The sequence below is a fragment of the Geotrypetes seraphini genome, chromosome 2 (genome assembly GCF_902459505.1).
Source record: "Geotrypetes seraphini chromosome 2, aGeoSer1.1, whole genome shotgun sequence".
In the NCBI taxonomy this organism is placed as follows: Eukaryota; Metazoa; Chordata; class Amphibia; order Gymnophiona; family Dermophiidae; genus Geotrypetes; species Geotrypetes seraphini.
This window is the reverse complement of record NC_047085.1, coordinates 494,633,443-494,648,318: the sequence shown is the minus strand read 5'-3', so window position 1 is coordinate 494,648,318 and position 14,876 is coordinate 494,633,443. Positions and strand designations below refer to the sequence as shown.

The window sequence follows — 14,876 nt, the reverse complement described above, 5'->3', positions numbered from 1 at the left end:
AAACAAGCAGCTGGATTGTTGAAAGGTCTCCTTTGCCAACTTTCAGCATACAAGGAAGGACACCATCCTGAAGATGCACAGAATTGTAAAACAACTAATTAGCATCTGCAAAGTGATAATGATCTCAGAGCTGGAGAAAGAAAGTTCACCAAGAGTTCTCTGTTTCTGCAAGGCCCCCCCCTACTGGGGAGGGGGGGTGGGAGTGAGAGAGGCGTGGACTGAGAGAAGGAATAGTTAGGTGTACATTTTTCCAATAGGGGGTCACATGACCAGAATTCGGGGATGTACTTTTTGGAACAAAGGAAGAATTTCTCTGTATAGAAAACATGTGCATCACAGATAGGGCCAGAGAGATTCACTCACTTATGCTACGGGGAACTGCTAGCCCCCTGCTAAGCATATGGGTGAAGTTCTTCTCTCCATTGCATATTCTGAACTGACAATATATTTATTTCTTTCTGCTATGTTTGCTGCTATAATTTTGTAAGCCATTATACTAACAATAAACAAATATTGTCTGTTTTGGAAGATACAATGCCGTCTCGTAGTTATTCCAAAGAGGTAAACAAAGCAGCCTTTACTTCAAGCCAAAAAAGAGGCCAAGGGTCCGAGTGACAGTTTAGAGGCTCTTGGATATTCGAGCTGAAAATCAAGTACCCAAAGAAGAATCAGGCTCTGGCAGATACTCCATATACTTTGTAGTGCCCAAGAAAGGCACATAAGACTGGAGGCCAATTTTGGGATCTCAAGGCTGTCAATGCATGTCTAAGGATCCCATTTTTCCACATGGAAATGGCCTATTCAGTCATTGCAGCGGAAACTCCGGGAGATTTTCTCACCTCTCTAGATCTGACATGGAAACATACCTGCCTATTTCTATTTTTCTGGGCCACAGAAAATATCTGAGGTTTCATGTACTTCAGGAATATTTCCAGTTTGCGGCTCTTCAGTTCGGGTTGGCAACAATCCACTTTGGGCTCCTTTTACAAAGCTGCACTAGGGACTTAACACACGGAATAGCGCACACTAAATTGCCCAAGCGCTAGCCGCTACCGTCTCCTTTTCAGCAGGCGGTAGATTTTTGGCTAGCACGTCCTAATCCAATGCGTGTGCTAAAATGCTTCGCGTACCTTCATAAAAGGAGCCCTTATAGTTTGAAAATTAAATAGCAAACTTATCTTTCAACTTGCGGGTTCCGACGTGACACATTTCATTCCTGCTTCAGGGAACCAACAGTGCATTTTTTAAAAGATTTTTTAATTTGGGCGATGTAGTCTCTGAAATATACAACTAAATGAATTAATACTTTATTCAAAATAAAATTTAAAAATTTTTAACTTATAACTACTTAAAACTAATTATGGCTGTTGGAAAAAGACTCACCAAAAAGATTATCAAACATCTTGCATAGTAGCCAGAGAATTGACTTCCTCCTATCTTTTCAACAGCTATAAGAATGCTGTGAAACTATTTTAAAAGCCTTGGACGTAACCACGTAATTGGTCATGTAATTTAATGATGTCACTTCGTTTAGTTTTCTACACTGAAGACGCACTTACGTCCAAGGCTTTTAAAATAGTTTCACAGCGTTCTTGTAGCCGTTGTAACGATAGGAGGAAGCCAGTTCTCTGGCTACTATGCAAGATGTTTGATAATCTTTTTGGTGAGTCTTTTTCCAACATCCATGATTATTTTTAAGTAGTTATAAGTTAAAATTTTATTTTGAATAAAGTATTCATTTAATTGTATATTTCAGAGACTACATCGCCCAAATTTAAAAATCTTTTTTGAAATGCACTGTTAGTTCCCTGAAGCAGAAACAAAATGTGTCATGTCGGAACCCGCGAGCTGAAAGATAAGTTTGCTATTTAATTTTCAAAACTGTGAGTGCATAGAGTATACCTTATAGCCTGTGTGGCATCTCATGTCAAATATTCAAAAACTTGATCATCAACTAAAAATCTTTTTGAACATGTGGTGAGGGGTTTTCCCCTGTTCCATCAGCAGTTGATGTATGTTTGAAACAGCTCATTTTGAATTGCTTAAGAGTGATTATTCTATTGGATTTGATATACTTTCTTTAACCACTCAATTCTTTGATATATTGAGTTGATTGTCCCCATTTGTATTTATTTGACCGATACAGGGCAAGCAGTGGCTTCCCCGTGTCTTTCTCAATAACAGACTATGGACTTTTCCTCCAGGAACTTGTCCATACCCTCCTTAAAACCAGCTACACCATTTGCTCTTACCACATCCTCTGGCAACGTGTTCCATAAGACCAGCGCCCAACTGAGACTAGCCCTACCTGCTTACGTCCGTGTTCAGCAGGAACTTATCTAGCTTTGCCTTGAATCCCTGGAGGGTGTTTTCCCCTATGACAGACTCCAGAAGAACGTTCCAGCTCTCCACCACTCTCTGGGTGAAGAAGAACTTCCTTATGTTTGTACGGAATCTATCCCCTTTCCAGAGCTCAACTATTCTCTGAGTGGAAAAAAATTTCCTCCTATCGGTTTTAAAAGTATTTCCCTGTAACTTCATCGAGTGTTCTCTAATCTTTGTAATTTTTGACGGAGTGAAAAATCGATTCACCTGTACCCGTTGTACTCCACTCAGGATTTTGTAGACTTCAATCATATCTCCCCTCAACCGTCTCTTTTTTCCAAGCTGAAGAGCCCTAATCGTTTTAGTCTTTCCTTATACGAGAGTCTTTCCTTTACCATCTTGGTTGCTCTTCTTTGAACCTTTTCTAGCGCCACTATATCTTTCTTGAGATAAGGAGACCAGAATTGAATGCAATACTCCAGATGAGGTTGCACAATGGAGCGATACAGGGGCATTATAACATTCTTAGTCTTGTTAATCATCCCTTTTTTAAATAATTCCTAGCATCCTTTTTGCTTTTTTGATCGCTGCTGCACATTGGGCGGAAGATGTCATCGTATTGCTAACGATAACACCCAGATCCTTTTCTTGGGCGCTAATCCCTAAGATGGACCCTAGCATTCGGTAACTGTGATTCAGGTTATTCTTCCCAATGTGCATCACTTTGCATTTGTCCACATTAAAATTTCATCTGCCATTTGGATGCCCAGTCTTCCAATTTCCTAAGGTCCGCCTGCAATTTTTCACAATCCGCATGTATTTTAACAACTTTGAACAGTTTAGTGTCATCTGCAAATTTAAAAACCTCACTCGTGGTTCCAATTTCTAGATCATTTATAAATAAGTTAAATAGCACCAGTCCCAGTACAGACCCCTGCGGCACTCCACTGTTTACTCTCCTCCATTGAGAAAAATCACCATTTAATCCTACTTCTGTTTCTATCCGATAACCAATTCCTAATCCACAACTGAACTTTGCCACCTATCCCATGACACTTTAATTTTCTCAGGAGCCTCTCGTGAGGAACTTTTATCAAAAGGTTTCTGAAAATCTATATACACTATAGAGAATGACACACGGAAAAAATTTATCACCATTCCCGCCCCGATCCCTGTGAGCTCATCCCCCGTCCCCATGAGCTCAGTCCCTGCCCCGTCCCCATGAGCTCAGTCCCTGCCCCGTCCCCACGAGCTCAGTCCCCCGTCCCTGCCCCGCAAGCTCCATCCCCATCCCCACCCTGCAAACTGTCAGATCCCACCTGTACAAACCTTGAATAGTTATGGTTTTATATTGAACTTATTTTATTAAAGTATAAAAAGAGACTATTCTGTACAATTGTCATTTTATAAACACAAATAAGTACAGAGCAAGGATCAACAAAACTCCTGTCTCTCCTCCCTTTCACAGATATCCCCTCCACTATTGTGAAAACTGAACAAACCAAATTACTACAGAATGCTACATAGAAAGATCAAGCTAACAGAATACTTCAGGCACACATGGCAGGAATAGGGTTAGGGAAGAGCAACTGCCCCCTTGTCAGAGAGAGAGCCCTAAGCCAGCTGGAAGCTAAAGAAGCACAGCCTGGGCTTTGCGGTTCCCAGTTATGTATCCTGCTAGAGCTGATATTAGACATATTTCAAATCTGAAATATTCTAATCACAAAATATAAAATAAATTTTTTTTCTACCTTCTGGTAATTTTATTCTTCAAATCACATTGGTCTCAGGCTTTGGTTTTGGGTTTCTTCTGTCTTCATTGTGGCATGATTGGCTCCTGAAGGTAAAATAGGCCCAAGAAGAGCTGGGGAGGAGATGCCAAGTCTGACATGGGCGCAATTTTTTTACCACAGGAGCAAGACTTTTCACTGCTTCCACAGGGCGGTGAAAGGTCTTGTCCCCATTCCTGTGGTAAACCAGTTGCAAATGTCCCCATTACTGTGGATTTACTGCGGTAATCGGTCCCCTTGTCATTCTCTAATACACTATATCACCTGGCTCACCCTTATCCACATGTTTATTCACACCTTCAAAGAAGTCAAGCAAATTTAAGAGGCAAGATCTCCCTTTGCTGAACCCATGCTGACTGTCTCATTAAATCATGCTTGTCTAGAATGTATGTATGCTAGAATGTATGTCTCTCTGTCTTTATTTCTGTCTCTCTCTCCATCCTGCTGTCTGTCTTTCTGTGTCTCTCCCTGCCCCTGTGTCTTTCTTCTTTTCTTTCTGTTTCCCTTCTTCCTGCTGTCTGTCTTTCTTTCTATCTATCTGTCTCTCTCCCTGCCTCCTATGCAGTAGCATTTCTCTCCCCCACTTCCCTGTGCAGCAGCCACAACAGCTTTCCCTCCCCCTCCATTTCGCAGCAGCATTCCTTCCCCCTCCATTTCCCTCCCCCCCACACCACTTTCCTGTGCAGCAGCAGTGTTTCCCCTACCCCCCCTTTCCCTTCTGGCCGGCTCCCTTAGTCCCTTACCCCCCCTTCCCTTCCTGCGGTCCCGATAAACCTGCCGATTCCAGCAGCGTCTGCAGCACTCTATACACGCTGCTTCGGGACCTTCTACTGCCCTGATTTACTCTGGCACGTCCCTGATGACATCATCAGAGATGTGGCAGAGCAAATCAGGGCAGTAGAAGGCCCCAGGTTTGTAGTCGGGACACGGGAAGAGAAGGGGTGCAGCAAAGGACTAATTGAGCCAGTCAGACGCTGGGAAGGGATGGGAGGGTCAGAATGCAAAAAAAAACTTACGGAGTGAGTGGGGACCCGGCAAAGGAGTCTTTTTGGTCAGTGCTTCTCTTCCCGGGCCGCTAACGGGTGCTAGAAAATGTTGGTCTTTCTTTCTGTCTGTCTCCCTACCCCTGTCTTTTTCTTTCTGTCTCTTTCACTCCCGCTGTCTTTCTTTCTGTCTGTCTCACTCCCTGGCCCCCTTTATCTGTCTGTCTTTCTGTCTCTCTCCCTACCCCTGTGTCTTTCTTCCTATCTCCTTCCCTCCTTCCCTGTGCAGCAGCTGCAGCATTCCCTCTTCCTCCATTTCCCTGTGCAGCAGCATTTTTTTTCCTTCCCCCCACTTCCCTGTGCAGAAGGCAAAGCAGAATTCCCTCCCCCTCCATTTCCTTGTGCAGCAGCATTTTTTCCTTCCCCCCCCCACTTCCCTGTGCAAAAGCCGAAGCAGCATTCCCTCCCCTCCATTTACCTGTGCAGCAGCATTTTTTTCCCTCCACCCCCACTTCCCTGTGCAGCAGCCGCAGCATTCCCTCCCCCTCCATTTCCCTGTGCAGCAGCATTTTTTTTCCTTCCCCCCACTTCCCTGTGCAGAAGGCAAAGCAGAATTCCCTCCCCCTCCATTTCCTTGTGCAGCAGCATTTTTTCCTTCCCCCCCCCACTTCCCTGTGCAAAAGCCGAAGCAGCATTCCCTCCCCTCCATTTACCTGTGCAGCAGCATTTTTTTCCCTCCACCCCCACTTCCCTGTGCAGCATCCGCAGCATTCCCTTCCCCCCACTTCCCTGTGCAGAAGCCAAAGCAGAATTCCCTCCCCCTCCATTTCCCTGTGCATCAGCATTTTTCCCCCTCTCCCCCACTTCCCTGTGCAGAAGCCGAAGCAGAATTTCCTCCCCTTCCATTTCCCTGAAGCTTCGGTAGTGTATTTTTTAGTTGAAAGGCGCGGCGGCGGCTCCTCTCATTATCCCCACCTGCGTCAGAAGTCCGACACAGGCGGGGATCGTGAAAGGAGCCACCGCTGCGTCTTTGAACTTAAAAATACAATCCGAAAAGACATTACGGGAACAGGGAGCACAAAGAACTTTAGAAAAGATGTTCCTAAGCAATTTATTTATAAAAAACATCACCTGAAAACATCACCTTCTGGTGCGCGAGTGTTCTTACAAGGAAACAGAATCCTAAGTGCGCATGCGCACTGTTGCCTGCTGGGGCCCTACAGCTCACGGAAAACTGGAGCACGCAGGTAAGAGTGCGCATGCGCGGCTTAGGGTTTTATTATATTAAATAATTGTTTCTACCATTTTGCCAGACACCGAAGTGAGGTTTACCAGTCTATAATTTTCCAAATCTCCCCTTGAACCCTTTTAAAAAATCAGCATAACATTGGCCACCCTCCAATCTTTGGGTACTAAAGACAATTTTAGCGACAGGTTACAGATCACTAACAGCAGGTCAGCAAGTTCTTTTAATACCCTGGAATGTAAACCATCAGTCCTGGAGATTTATCACTATTTAACTTGTCGATTTGGCTCAGTACATCTTCCAGATTCACAGAGATTTCTTTCAGTTCCTCCGCATCATCACCCTTGAAAACCATTTCCAGTTCAGGTAGATCTCTTACATCTTCTTCCATAAAGACCGAAGCAAAGAATTCATTCAGTCTTTCTGCTATGGCCTTATCCTCCCTGAGTGCCCCTTTCGCTCCTTGATCATCTAATGGTCCCACAGATTTCCTCACAGGAGAAAGAAGACTCAGATATAACTGCACCCTCCTATTACCAAAGTGCAGGGGCAAAAACTACCATCATGTGTCAGAATAAAACTCCATTAAAAACAGTGTAACCAGTCACAGATATATACCCTCCTCTCAAGCAGGAATTAACCAAAAACCAGGGAAAAAAATATAAAGAACTTGACCGTTATATCAGCCTCTTCTCATTCGAGCGCTGTGACTGGTTACACTGTTTTGTGGAGGGTTTTTTTCTGACGCATGATGGTAGTTTTTGCCCCTGCCTTATATTACTTTGGTAATGGGAGGGTGCAGTTATATCTGAGGCTTTTTTTCTGCACTTTTTGATATAATCAGTGCACCTGTTTCAGATTATCCCATTTGTTTGCTCTAAAAATTTACTGTGTCTGATAAAAGTGATTTGGACTCCTTTTTTGGTGTTTTTTGGAGACCTTGATAAATCAACAGTAGTGTTTCTTACTACATAGAAAATCCTTGGGTATCAGTTTTTAATCCCTGGGACTTTCTACGTGGTAATAAAGACTACTGTTGATTTATCAAGGACTACTTCAGTTTTATTATCCACTAGTGTTTAAGCCCATTATATTAACGGATGCTAGTAAAGCCTCCTTCCCTCACATGTCCCCTATTTTCAGCCCCAGCTCCAAACCCATTTTTACCCCCCCCAGCCCCCTTCTCCCATCTTTTCCCTTTCAGCCCTAGCCCCCTTTTCTCACCAGCAGCATTTCCCTCCCCACTTCACTTCCCTGTGCAGTAGCAGCACAAGCATACCCTCCCCCTCCATTTTCCTGTGCAGCAGCAGCAGCATTTCCCTCCCCCAACCCACTTCTCTATGCAGCAGCACCTCTTCCATGCTCCCCCTGTCCCTCTTCCCTGCTCCCCCGGTCAAGCAGCACCTCTTCCGTACTTCCCCTGCCCCTCTTCCCTGCTCCCCCTGTCCATCAGCACCTCTTCCCTGCTCCCCTGTCCTTCCTTGCTCCCCTGGTCCAGCAGCACCTCTTCCCTGCTCCCCTCACTGCCTTCCAGACTTTGTCCCACCACACCCTCCGAAGCCTGCCTGCCTGCCATCCCCCTGTGCAGTAGAACTCTCTCTTCCCCCCCCCCCACCCCACCAGCAGCACCTCTTCCTTGCTCCCCGGTCCCTCTTCCCTGCTCCCCCTCACTGCCTTCCATACTTTGTCCCCCCGCACCCTCCAAAGCCAATCTTTCTGCCAGCCATCCCCCTATGCAGTAGAACCCTCTCCCCTCCCCCCCCCCGCCACTATCGCCGCCGTGCAGCCGACCCCACTGACCCTCCCACCGCGAGACGCACAAACCTTCCGGCTGCAGCAGCGGCTGCATCACACTAAAGATGCTGCTTCGCGGCCTTCCCATGCTCTGATTTCCTCTGCCACGTCTCTGATGACATCATCAGAAATGCCAGCAGAGGAAATCAGAGCATGGGAAGGCCGCGAAGCAGCGTCTTTAGTGTGATGCAGCTGCTGCTGGAGCTGGAAGGTTTGTGCGTCTCGCGGTGGGAGGGTCAATGGGGGTTCATGTGCGCTGGGAAAGGGTGCACGGTGGGGAGGGGGCGGCAAACTTACAGGGAGGGAGGGAGGAATTAGAAGCGCGCATGCGCACTCTTGCCGGCGGGGCCCTACAATTCTCAAAAAACGGAACACGCAGGTAAGAGTGCGCATGCGCGCTTAGGGTTTTATTATATTAGATACTCATACATATACACATATACCAATCAACCAACCACCACCCCTTTCCCCCTACATATGTGCTCATTTACATGCCAAAGGTTTGGAAAGAATTCCATGAGCCATGCTTTCCTCGCTTGTAATATTTATTACATATGTTGTGCAGCTTGCAATATTCTCAGATATATTGAGCAGATCAGCAGGCTGTCAAATAAATTTTAAATAAAGGAAAGGCTTTTTCATTTATTTAAAATATGTTTTATTTATCTCAGCAGGTCAGATGCCAGGTACAGGTACAATGATATCTGGTCAACCCATGCCAGGCCGCATAATGTCAAACATCTCATCCAATGTGCACTCAACCGGTGGTCCTCACCCTCCACCTGCATCCAGTCTGCCACCATTGTCTGGAAACATAGTTGGACCACGTGCACCTTTGGCACCAAATGGCATGTGTAAGTATCTCTTTAGACTGCCCTCTTGGGAGAAAATAGCATTGAATTGTTCTTCGGTACTTTTATAGATTTGTGGTAAAATTTAACAGTTCTTTTTACCTATCATTTTTTTATGGCTATCAGACCAAAGAGTTATCATGCAAAGAAATGTTTCCCTTTTTATTATTTCCAGCTAGTGGAAGCTGGAAAAAATTATATCAAAAGGGATTGTGTCTATCTGAAGGCAAAATAACTCTGAAAAATTTAACAGAATGTGATGAAATTTGGTATTAGGGAAAACAGGTAAACAATCAGAATGTTTGAAATGGGCCAAATTGAACTAGGGATTCCAGAGATAACCTACCCACCCCCTTCCCAAAATAAAATGACCCTTTGCATTTCTATGAGAAAAGAAATTCCAGCTTCTGTAACATAGAAAATTTAACCGAATTAAATGAAACTTGGCATGTGGAAAAATAAATAGTACTGTTACCTGCCCTGAGCTTTCTGGGAGGGTGGGAAATAAATTTAAATAAATAAATAAAGACTGCAGCCTTTGGAGATTGGATCTATTGTAAGGAGTGAATCTTCGATGAGGATAAAACTGTTGAAAAAATTGTTGATGGTATTCTCTACAATAAGAGAAGGTAGAGGAAGAGTGACGATACTGCTGAGGCTGATCTGAAGGATTTGCTGAAAGTTCCCTACTAGTTGAAGAATCTTCTTTAAGCTGTGAAACTGTCGCTTGAACCTTTTCACCAAAGCGACTGTCAACCAAACAAGGGGTATTTGGTAGTCAATCGTGGAGGTCCTCCTTAAGATCTGATGCCTGAAGCCATATTGTTTGTTTAATGGCTACTGCCACTGCTGCCATTCAAGACATCATATCATAGGCATCATAGTTGGTTTTAATTAAATGGTAAGTGGATTCTTGCAATGCAATGTGAAGATCCACTATTGCTTCCAGAGAAGCAATGTCAAGTTGTTGAAGAACAGAATGCTGAAAATGCAGGATTTGAAGCTGGTGAACTATGATCTTGGAGGACAGCATAAAACCTTGACAGACCTTGCGCCCCATAGAATCAATCAAATGATAATCTTTCCCTAGGGGTGCAGTGCAGGGAGATTTTGTTGTCTTAACCCTTTTAATAGTAGACTCCGATACCATTGAGTGGTATGGGAGTTGCTGAAGGTCATGACCAAGTGCCAACTATGATGCCTATGATATGATGTCTTGAATGGCAGCAGTGGCAGTAGCCACTAAACTAATATGGCTTCAGGCATCGGATCTTAAGGAGGATCTCCACGATTGACTACCAAATACCCCCCTGTTTGGGTGACAGTCGCTTTGGTGAAAAGGTTCAAGCGACAGTTTCACAGCTTAAAGAAGATTCTTCAACTAGTAGGGAACTTTCAGCAAATCCTTCAGATCAGCCTCAGCAGTATCGTCACTCTTCCTCTACCTTCTCTTATTGTAGAGAATACCATCAACAATTTTTTCAACAGTATTATCCTCATCGAAGATTCACTCCTTACAATAGATCCAATCTCCAAAGGCTGCAGTCTTCTCCTTACACCCAAAAACAGCATCCAAAGAACCGTAAGCAATCCTCGACATCTCAACTGCCACCCCTTAAGCCTATCCCTAGTTTTTGACTGTTTGCTAGTGGGAGGACGACTAACCCATTTCTTTTCAGCTTGTTAGGCCTTCTCAACAGACCCAATGGGCTCTTAACATAGTCTCGCAGATATTTCCTCAATTTCCTTCCCCACATTCTACCCTCCACGGCTTGCAGCAGAGTTATCCCTTCTTTTACAAAGCAGTGCCATCGAGGAAGTTCCTGATCAAATAAACAAGAATTTTTATTCCAAATTCTTCCTCATTCCAAAAAAGTCGCAAGGTCTCCGCTTAATTCTCAACCTCAGTCCACTTAATGCCTGCCTCAAGAAGGAAAAGTTCAGAATGATTTCTCTTCCAGCAGTTCTTCCATTACTAAATTAACACGACTGGTTATCCACCCTAGACCTCAAGGATACATATACTCATATCCTGATTCATCCTTCCCACTGGCACTTTCTTCACTTCAAGTTTCTCAACAAGCATCTCCAATACAAGGTTCTACCCATCAGCACCACAAGTTTTCACAAAGTGCCTAGCTGTAGTAGAGGCACACCTGCGCAGAGAGCACCATATGGTGTTTCCTTATCTGGACAATTGACTTTTAGTAGCACACTCCAGAGAGCGCTTACTGTTAACCATTCAAACCACTGTCCTAACTTTACAAACTCTAGGATTCATTATCAACTTCAAGAAGTCCACTTTTACTCCAGTGCGTTCCCTCATGTTCATTGGGGTGCATTTGGACACAGTCTCTGCAAAAGCCTATCTTCCTCAAGACAGACATCAGGCCATCATCAGATTGGCAGACCAGATAAGGTGATCTTCTGCCCTACTGGCTCGCACTATTCTATGACTTAGGTCACACAGCAGTCTCGATTTCCCTCATTCCCCATGCAAGACTCTACATGCAACCCCTGCAGTGGCACCTCAAGTTATACCGGAATAAACAATGTCATTCACTTGCAAAGATGATCCCCCTTCCTGCAAAAGTTCAGGCTTTGCTCCTCTGGTGGATTCACTACACTACCCTACAGGATGGCTGCGCATTCCAGCCTCTACCGCCTCTGCTTACCATAACAACAAATGCTTCAAAACAAGGCTGGGTAGCACACCTCAACTGTCTACAGACTCAAGGTCAATCTTCTTTATTCCTTCCCACCATTCCCTCTAATCTCCAGAGTGCTTCAGAAAGTTCTCAGGGACAAGCACATATCATATTCATAGCACCTCCTTGGCCCAGGCCAATCTGGTATCCACTCCTGCCTTGTAAGATGATTTCCAATACCCTGTGTGGCACAAGTTCTGGCTCTTGCTGATGCACTGCTCAGGAAGAACCAGGATTCCTAAGCAGGCTGGAAAGTTTTCCTGTTCCACACAAGTGTTTGGCCACCCTCCCAAAATGACAGGCTTTGTTCCTCTTCCAAACTCTGCAATAATCTTGATGGAAAAACTGAACAGAATTAAAGAGGCAAACTTCCAAGCACAAAAACAAAAATGCTGCTTTTCAACACAGTTCAGATGGTGGTATGCCACACCCCCACTTAAGCTGCCTGGATAAACTCAAACATAAGGCAGATCTCCTCCCAATTTCTCTGTAGCTGGGCTGGTTTCAGAATCTACTAGTTCCTCCATATCCCAATCAATAGATTCTGCAGGTGCACTGCTCCTCTCAGAGCCATGCTCTGCAGGAAGAACTGGCTTTCTTCCCAGCCTCAGTGCCACTTCCTGTTCCAACTGTGCCTCCCCATTCCTGACAAGGAAGGTTCAAGAAAAGGCATTCTTAGCACATAGCCCTGCCTTCTCCTAACAGGGACAGAGTAATTCTTAAAGAGCCCTGCACTCTTGCAATCAAACTGAGCTTTAAATTTTTTAAAGGTGCAGACACCTGGCTAAGGCTGCTTACAGGATTTTCCCTGGCTTTTGGGAATTTCCCATCTCTAATAACAGGGTTTCTATTGGGGCACACAGGTGTAAGGTATCCTTGGAGGATACTATTTTAACAGGATATTTAGGGAGTCCCGGTAGGGAGGTTCCAATAATGGTAAAAGAAAGCCAGGAGGGTTTAAGAGGAAGGCAGAGTAAAAGACTCAAATTTTCCCTTTCTCAGCAGCCTTGTAGTTGCAAGGAAAAAACACAATTTGAAGTGTCTGTATACAAATGCTAGAAGCCTAAAAAATAAAATAGGAGAGTTAGAGTATATAGCACTGAATGATGAGATAGATATAATAGGCATCTCAGAGACCTGGTGGAAGGAGGACAATCAATGGGACATTGTGTTACCTGGGTACAAATTATATTACAAGGATAGAGTAGATCAAATTGGAGGGGGGGTTGTGTTATATGTTAAAGAGGGAATTGAATAAAATCAAATAAACATTCTGCATGGTATCAATAGCAGTGTGGAATCCTTATGGATAGAATTCCATGTGTGAAGGGAAGGAATATAAAGGTTAGGTTATACTACCATCCCCTGGGACAAAATGAGCAGACAGATGAAGATGATCAAGGAGCAAAAGGGGCGCTCAGGGAGGATAAGGCCATAGTGGAAAGACTGAATGAATTCTTTGCTTCGGTCTTTACAGAAGAAGATGTAAGAGATCTAGCTGAACTGAAAATGGTTTTCAAGGGGGGTCATGCAGAGGAACTGAAAGAAATCTCGGTGAATCTGGAAGATGTACTGAGCCAAATCGACAAGTTAAAAAGTGATAAATAGCCAGGACCGGATGGTATACATCCCAGGGTATTAAAAGAACTAAAAAATGAAATTGCTGACCTGCTGTTAGTAATCTGTAACCTGTCGCTAAAATAGTCTGTAGTACCTGAAGATTGGAAGGTGGGCAATGTTACGCTGATTTTTAAAATGGGCTCCAGGGGAGATCCAGGAAATTACAGACCGGTAAGCCTCACTTAGGTGCCTGGTAAAATAATAAAAACGATTTATAAAAAATAAAATTGTGGAACACGTAGATAAACATGATTTAATGAGATGAAGTCAGCATGGGTTCAGCCGAGGGAGATCTTGCCTCATAAATTTGCTTGACTTCTTTGAAGGTGTGAATAAACATGTGGATAAAAGGTGAGCCGGTTGATTTAGTGTATCTAGATTTTCATAAAGGTTTTGATAAAGTTCTTCACGAGAGGCTCCTGAGAAAATTAAAGAGTCATGGGATAGATGTCAAAGTTCAGTTGTGGATTAGGAATTGGTTATCGGATAGAAACCAGAGAGTAGGGTTAAATGGTCATTTTTCTCAATGGAGAAGAAAAAACAGTGGAGTGCCGCAGGGGTCTGTACTAGGACCGGTGCTATTTAACTTATTTATAAATGATCTGGAAATTGGAACCACGAGTGAGGTGATTAAATTTGCAGATGACACTAAACTGTTAAAATGGATGCGGATTGTGAAAAATTGCAGGCGGACCTTAGGAAATTGGAAGACTGGGGTCCAAATAGTAGATGAAATTTAATGTAGACAAATGCAAAGTGATGCACATTGGAAAGAATAACCTGAATCACAGTTATCGGATGCTAGGGTCCACCTTGGGGATTAGCACCCAAGAAAAGGATCTGGGTGTCATCGTAGGCAATACGATGAAATCTTCCGCCCAATGTGCGGCAGCGGCCAAAAAAGCAAATAGGATGCTAGGAATTATTTAAAAAGGGATGGTTATCAAAACTAAGAATGTTATAATGCCCCTGTATTGCTCCATGGTGCAACCTCATCTGGAGTATTGCATTCAGTTCTGGTCTCTTTATTTCAAGAAACATATAGTGGCGCTAGAAAAGGTTCAAAGCAGAGCAACCAAAATGATAAAGAGGATGGAACTCTTCTCGTATGAGGAAAGACTAAAACGGTTAGGGCTCTTCAACTTTGAAAAGAGACGGTTGAGGGGAGATATGATTGAAGTCTGCAAAATCCTGAGTGGAGTAGAACGGGTACAAGTGGATCGATTTTTCACTTTGTCAAAAATTGCAGAATGGGGGACACTCGATGAAGTTACAGGGAAATACTTTTAAAACCAGTTGGAGGAAAAAAAAATTTCATTCAGAATAGTTAAGCTCTGGAACGCGTTGCCAGAGGATGTGGTAAGAGCGGATAGCTTAGCTGATTTAAAAAAAGGTTTGGACAAGTTCCTGAAGGAAAATTCTATAGTCTGTTATTGAGAAGGACACAGGGGAAGCCACTACTTGGCCAGTATCGGTAGCATGGAATATTGCTACACCTTGGGTTTTGGCCAGGTACTAGTGACCTGAATTGGCCACTGTGAGAACGGGGCTACTGGGCT

At 43.9% G+C, this 14,876-nt stretch overlaps 1 protein-coding gene across 4 annotated transcripts in view; it reads left to right on the top strand.

Annotated features, from left to right (window-relative positions):
- The window catches only part of SMARCC1 (SWI/SNF related, matrix associated, actin dependent regulator of chromatin subfamily c member 1), a 383,361-nt gene that overhangs the window by 333,208 nt on the left and 35,277 nt on the right, over positions 1-14,876 (top strand). For 3 of the 4 annotated variants that reach the window (XM_033931941.1, XM_033931940.1, XM_033931938.1), the window contains exon 27: positions 8,810-8,992. In XM_033931941.1, the coding sequence (XP_033787832.1) occupies positions 8,810-8,992 (183 nt within the window). The remainder of the gene's footprint in view (positions 1-8,809; positions 8,993-14,876) is intronic. The other variant, XM_033931939.1, reaches the window with a different exon arrangement.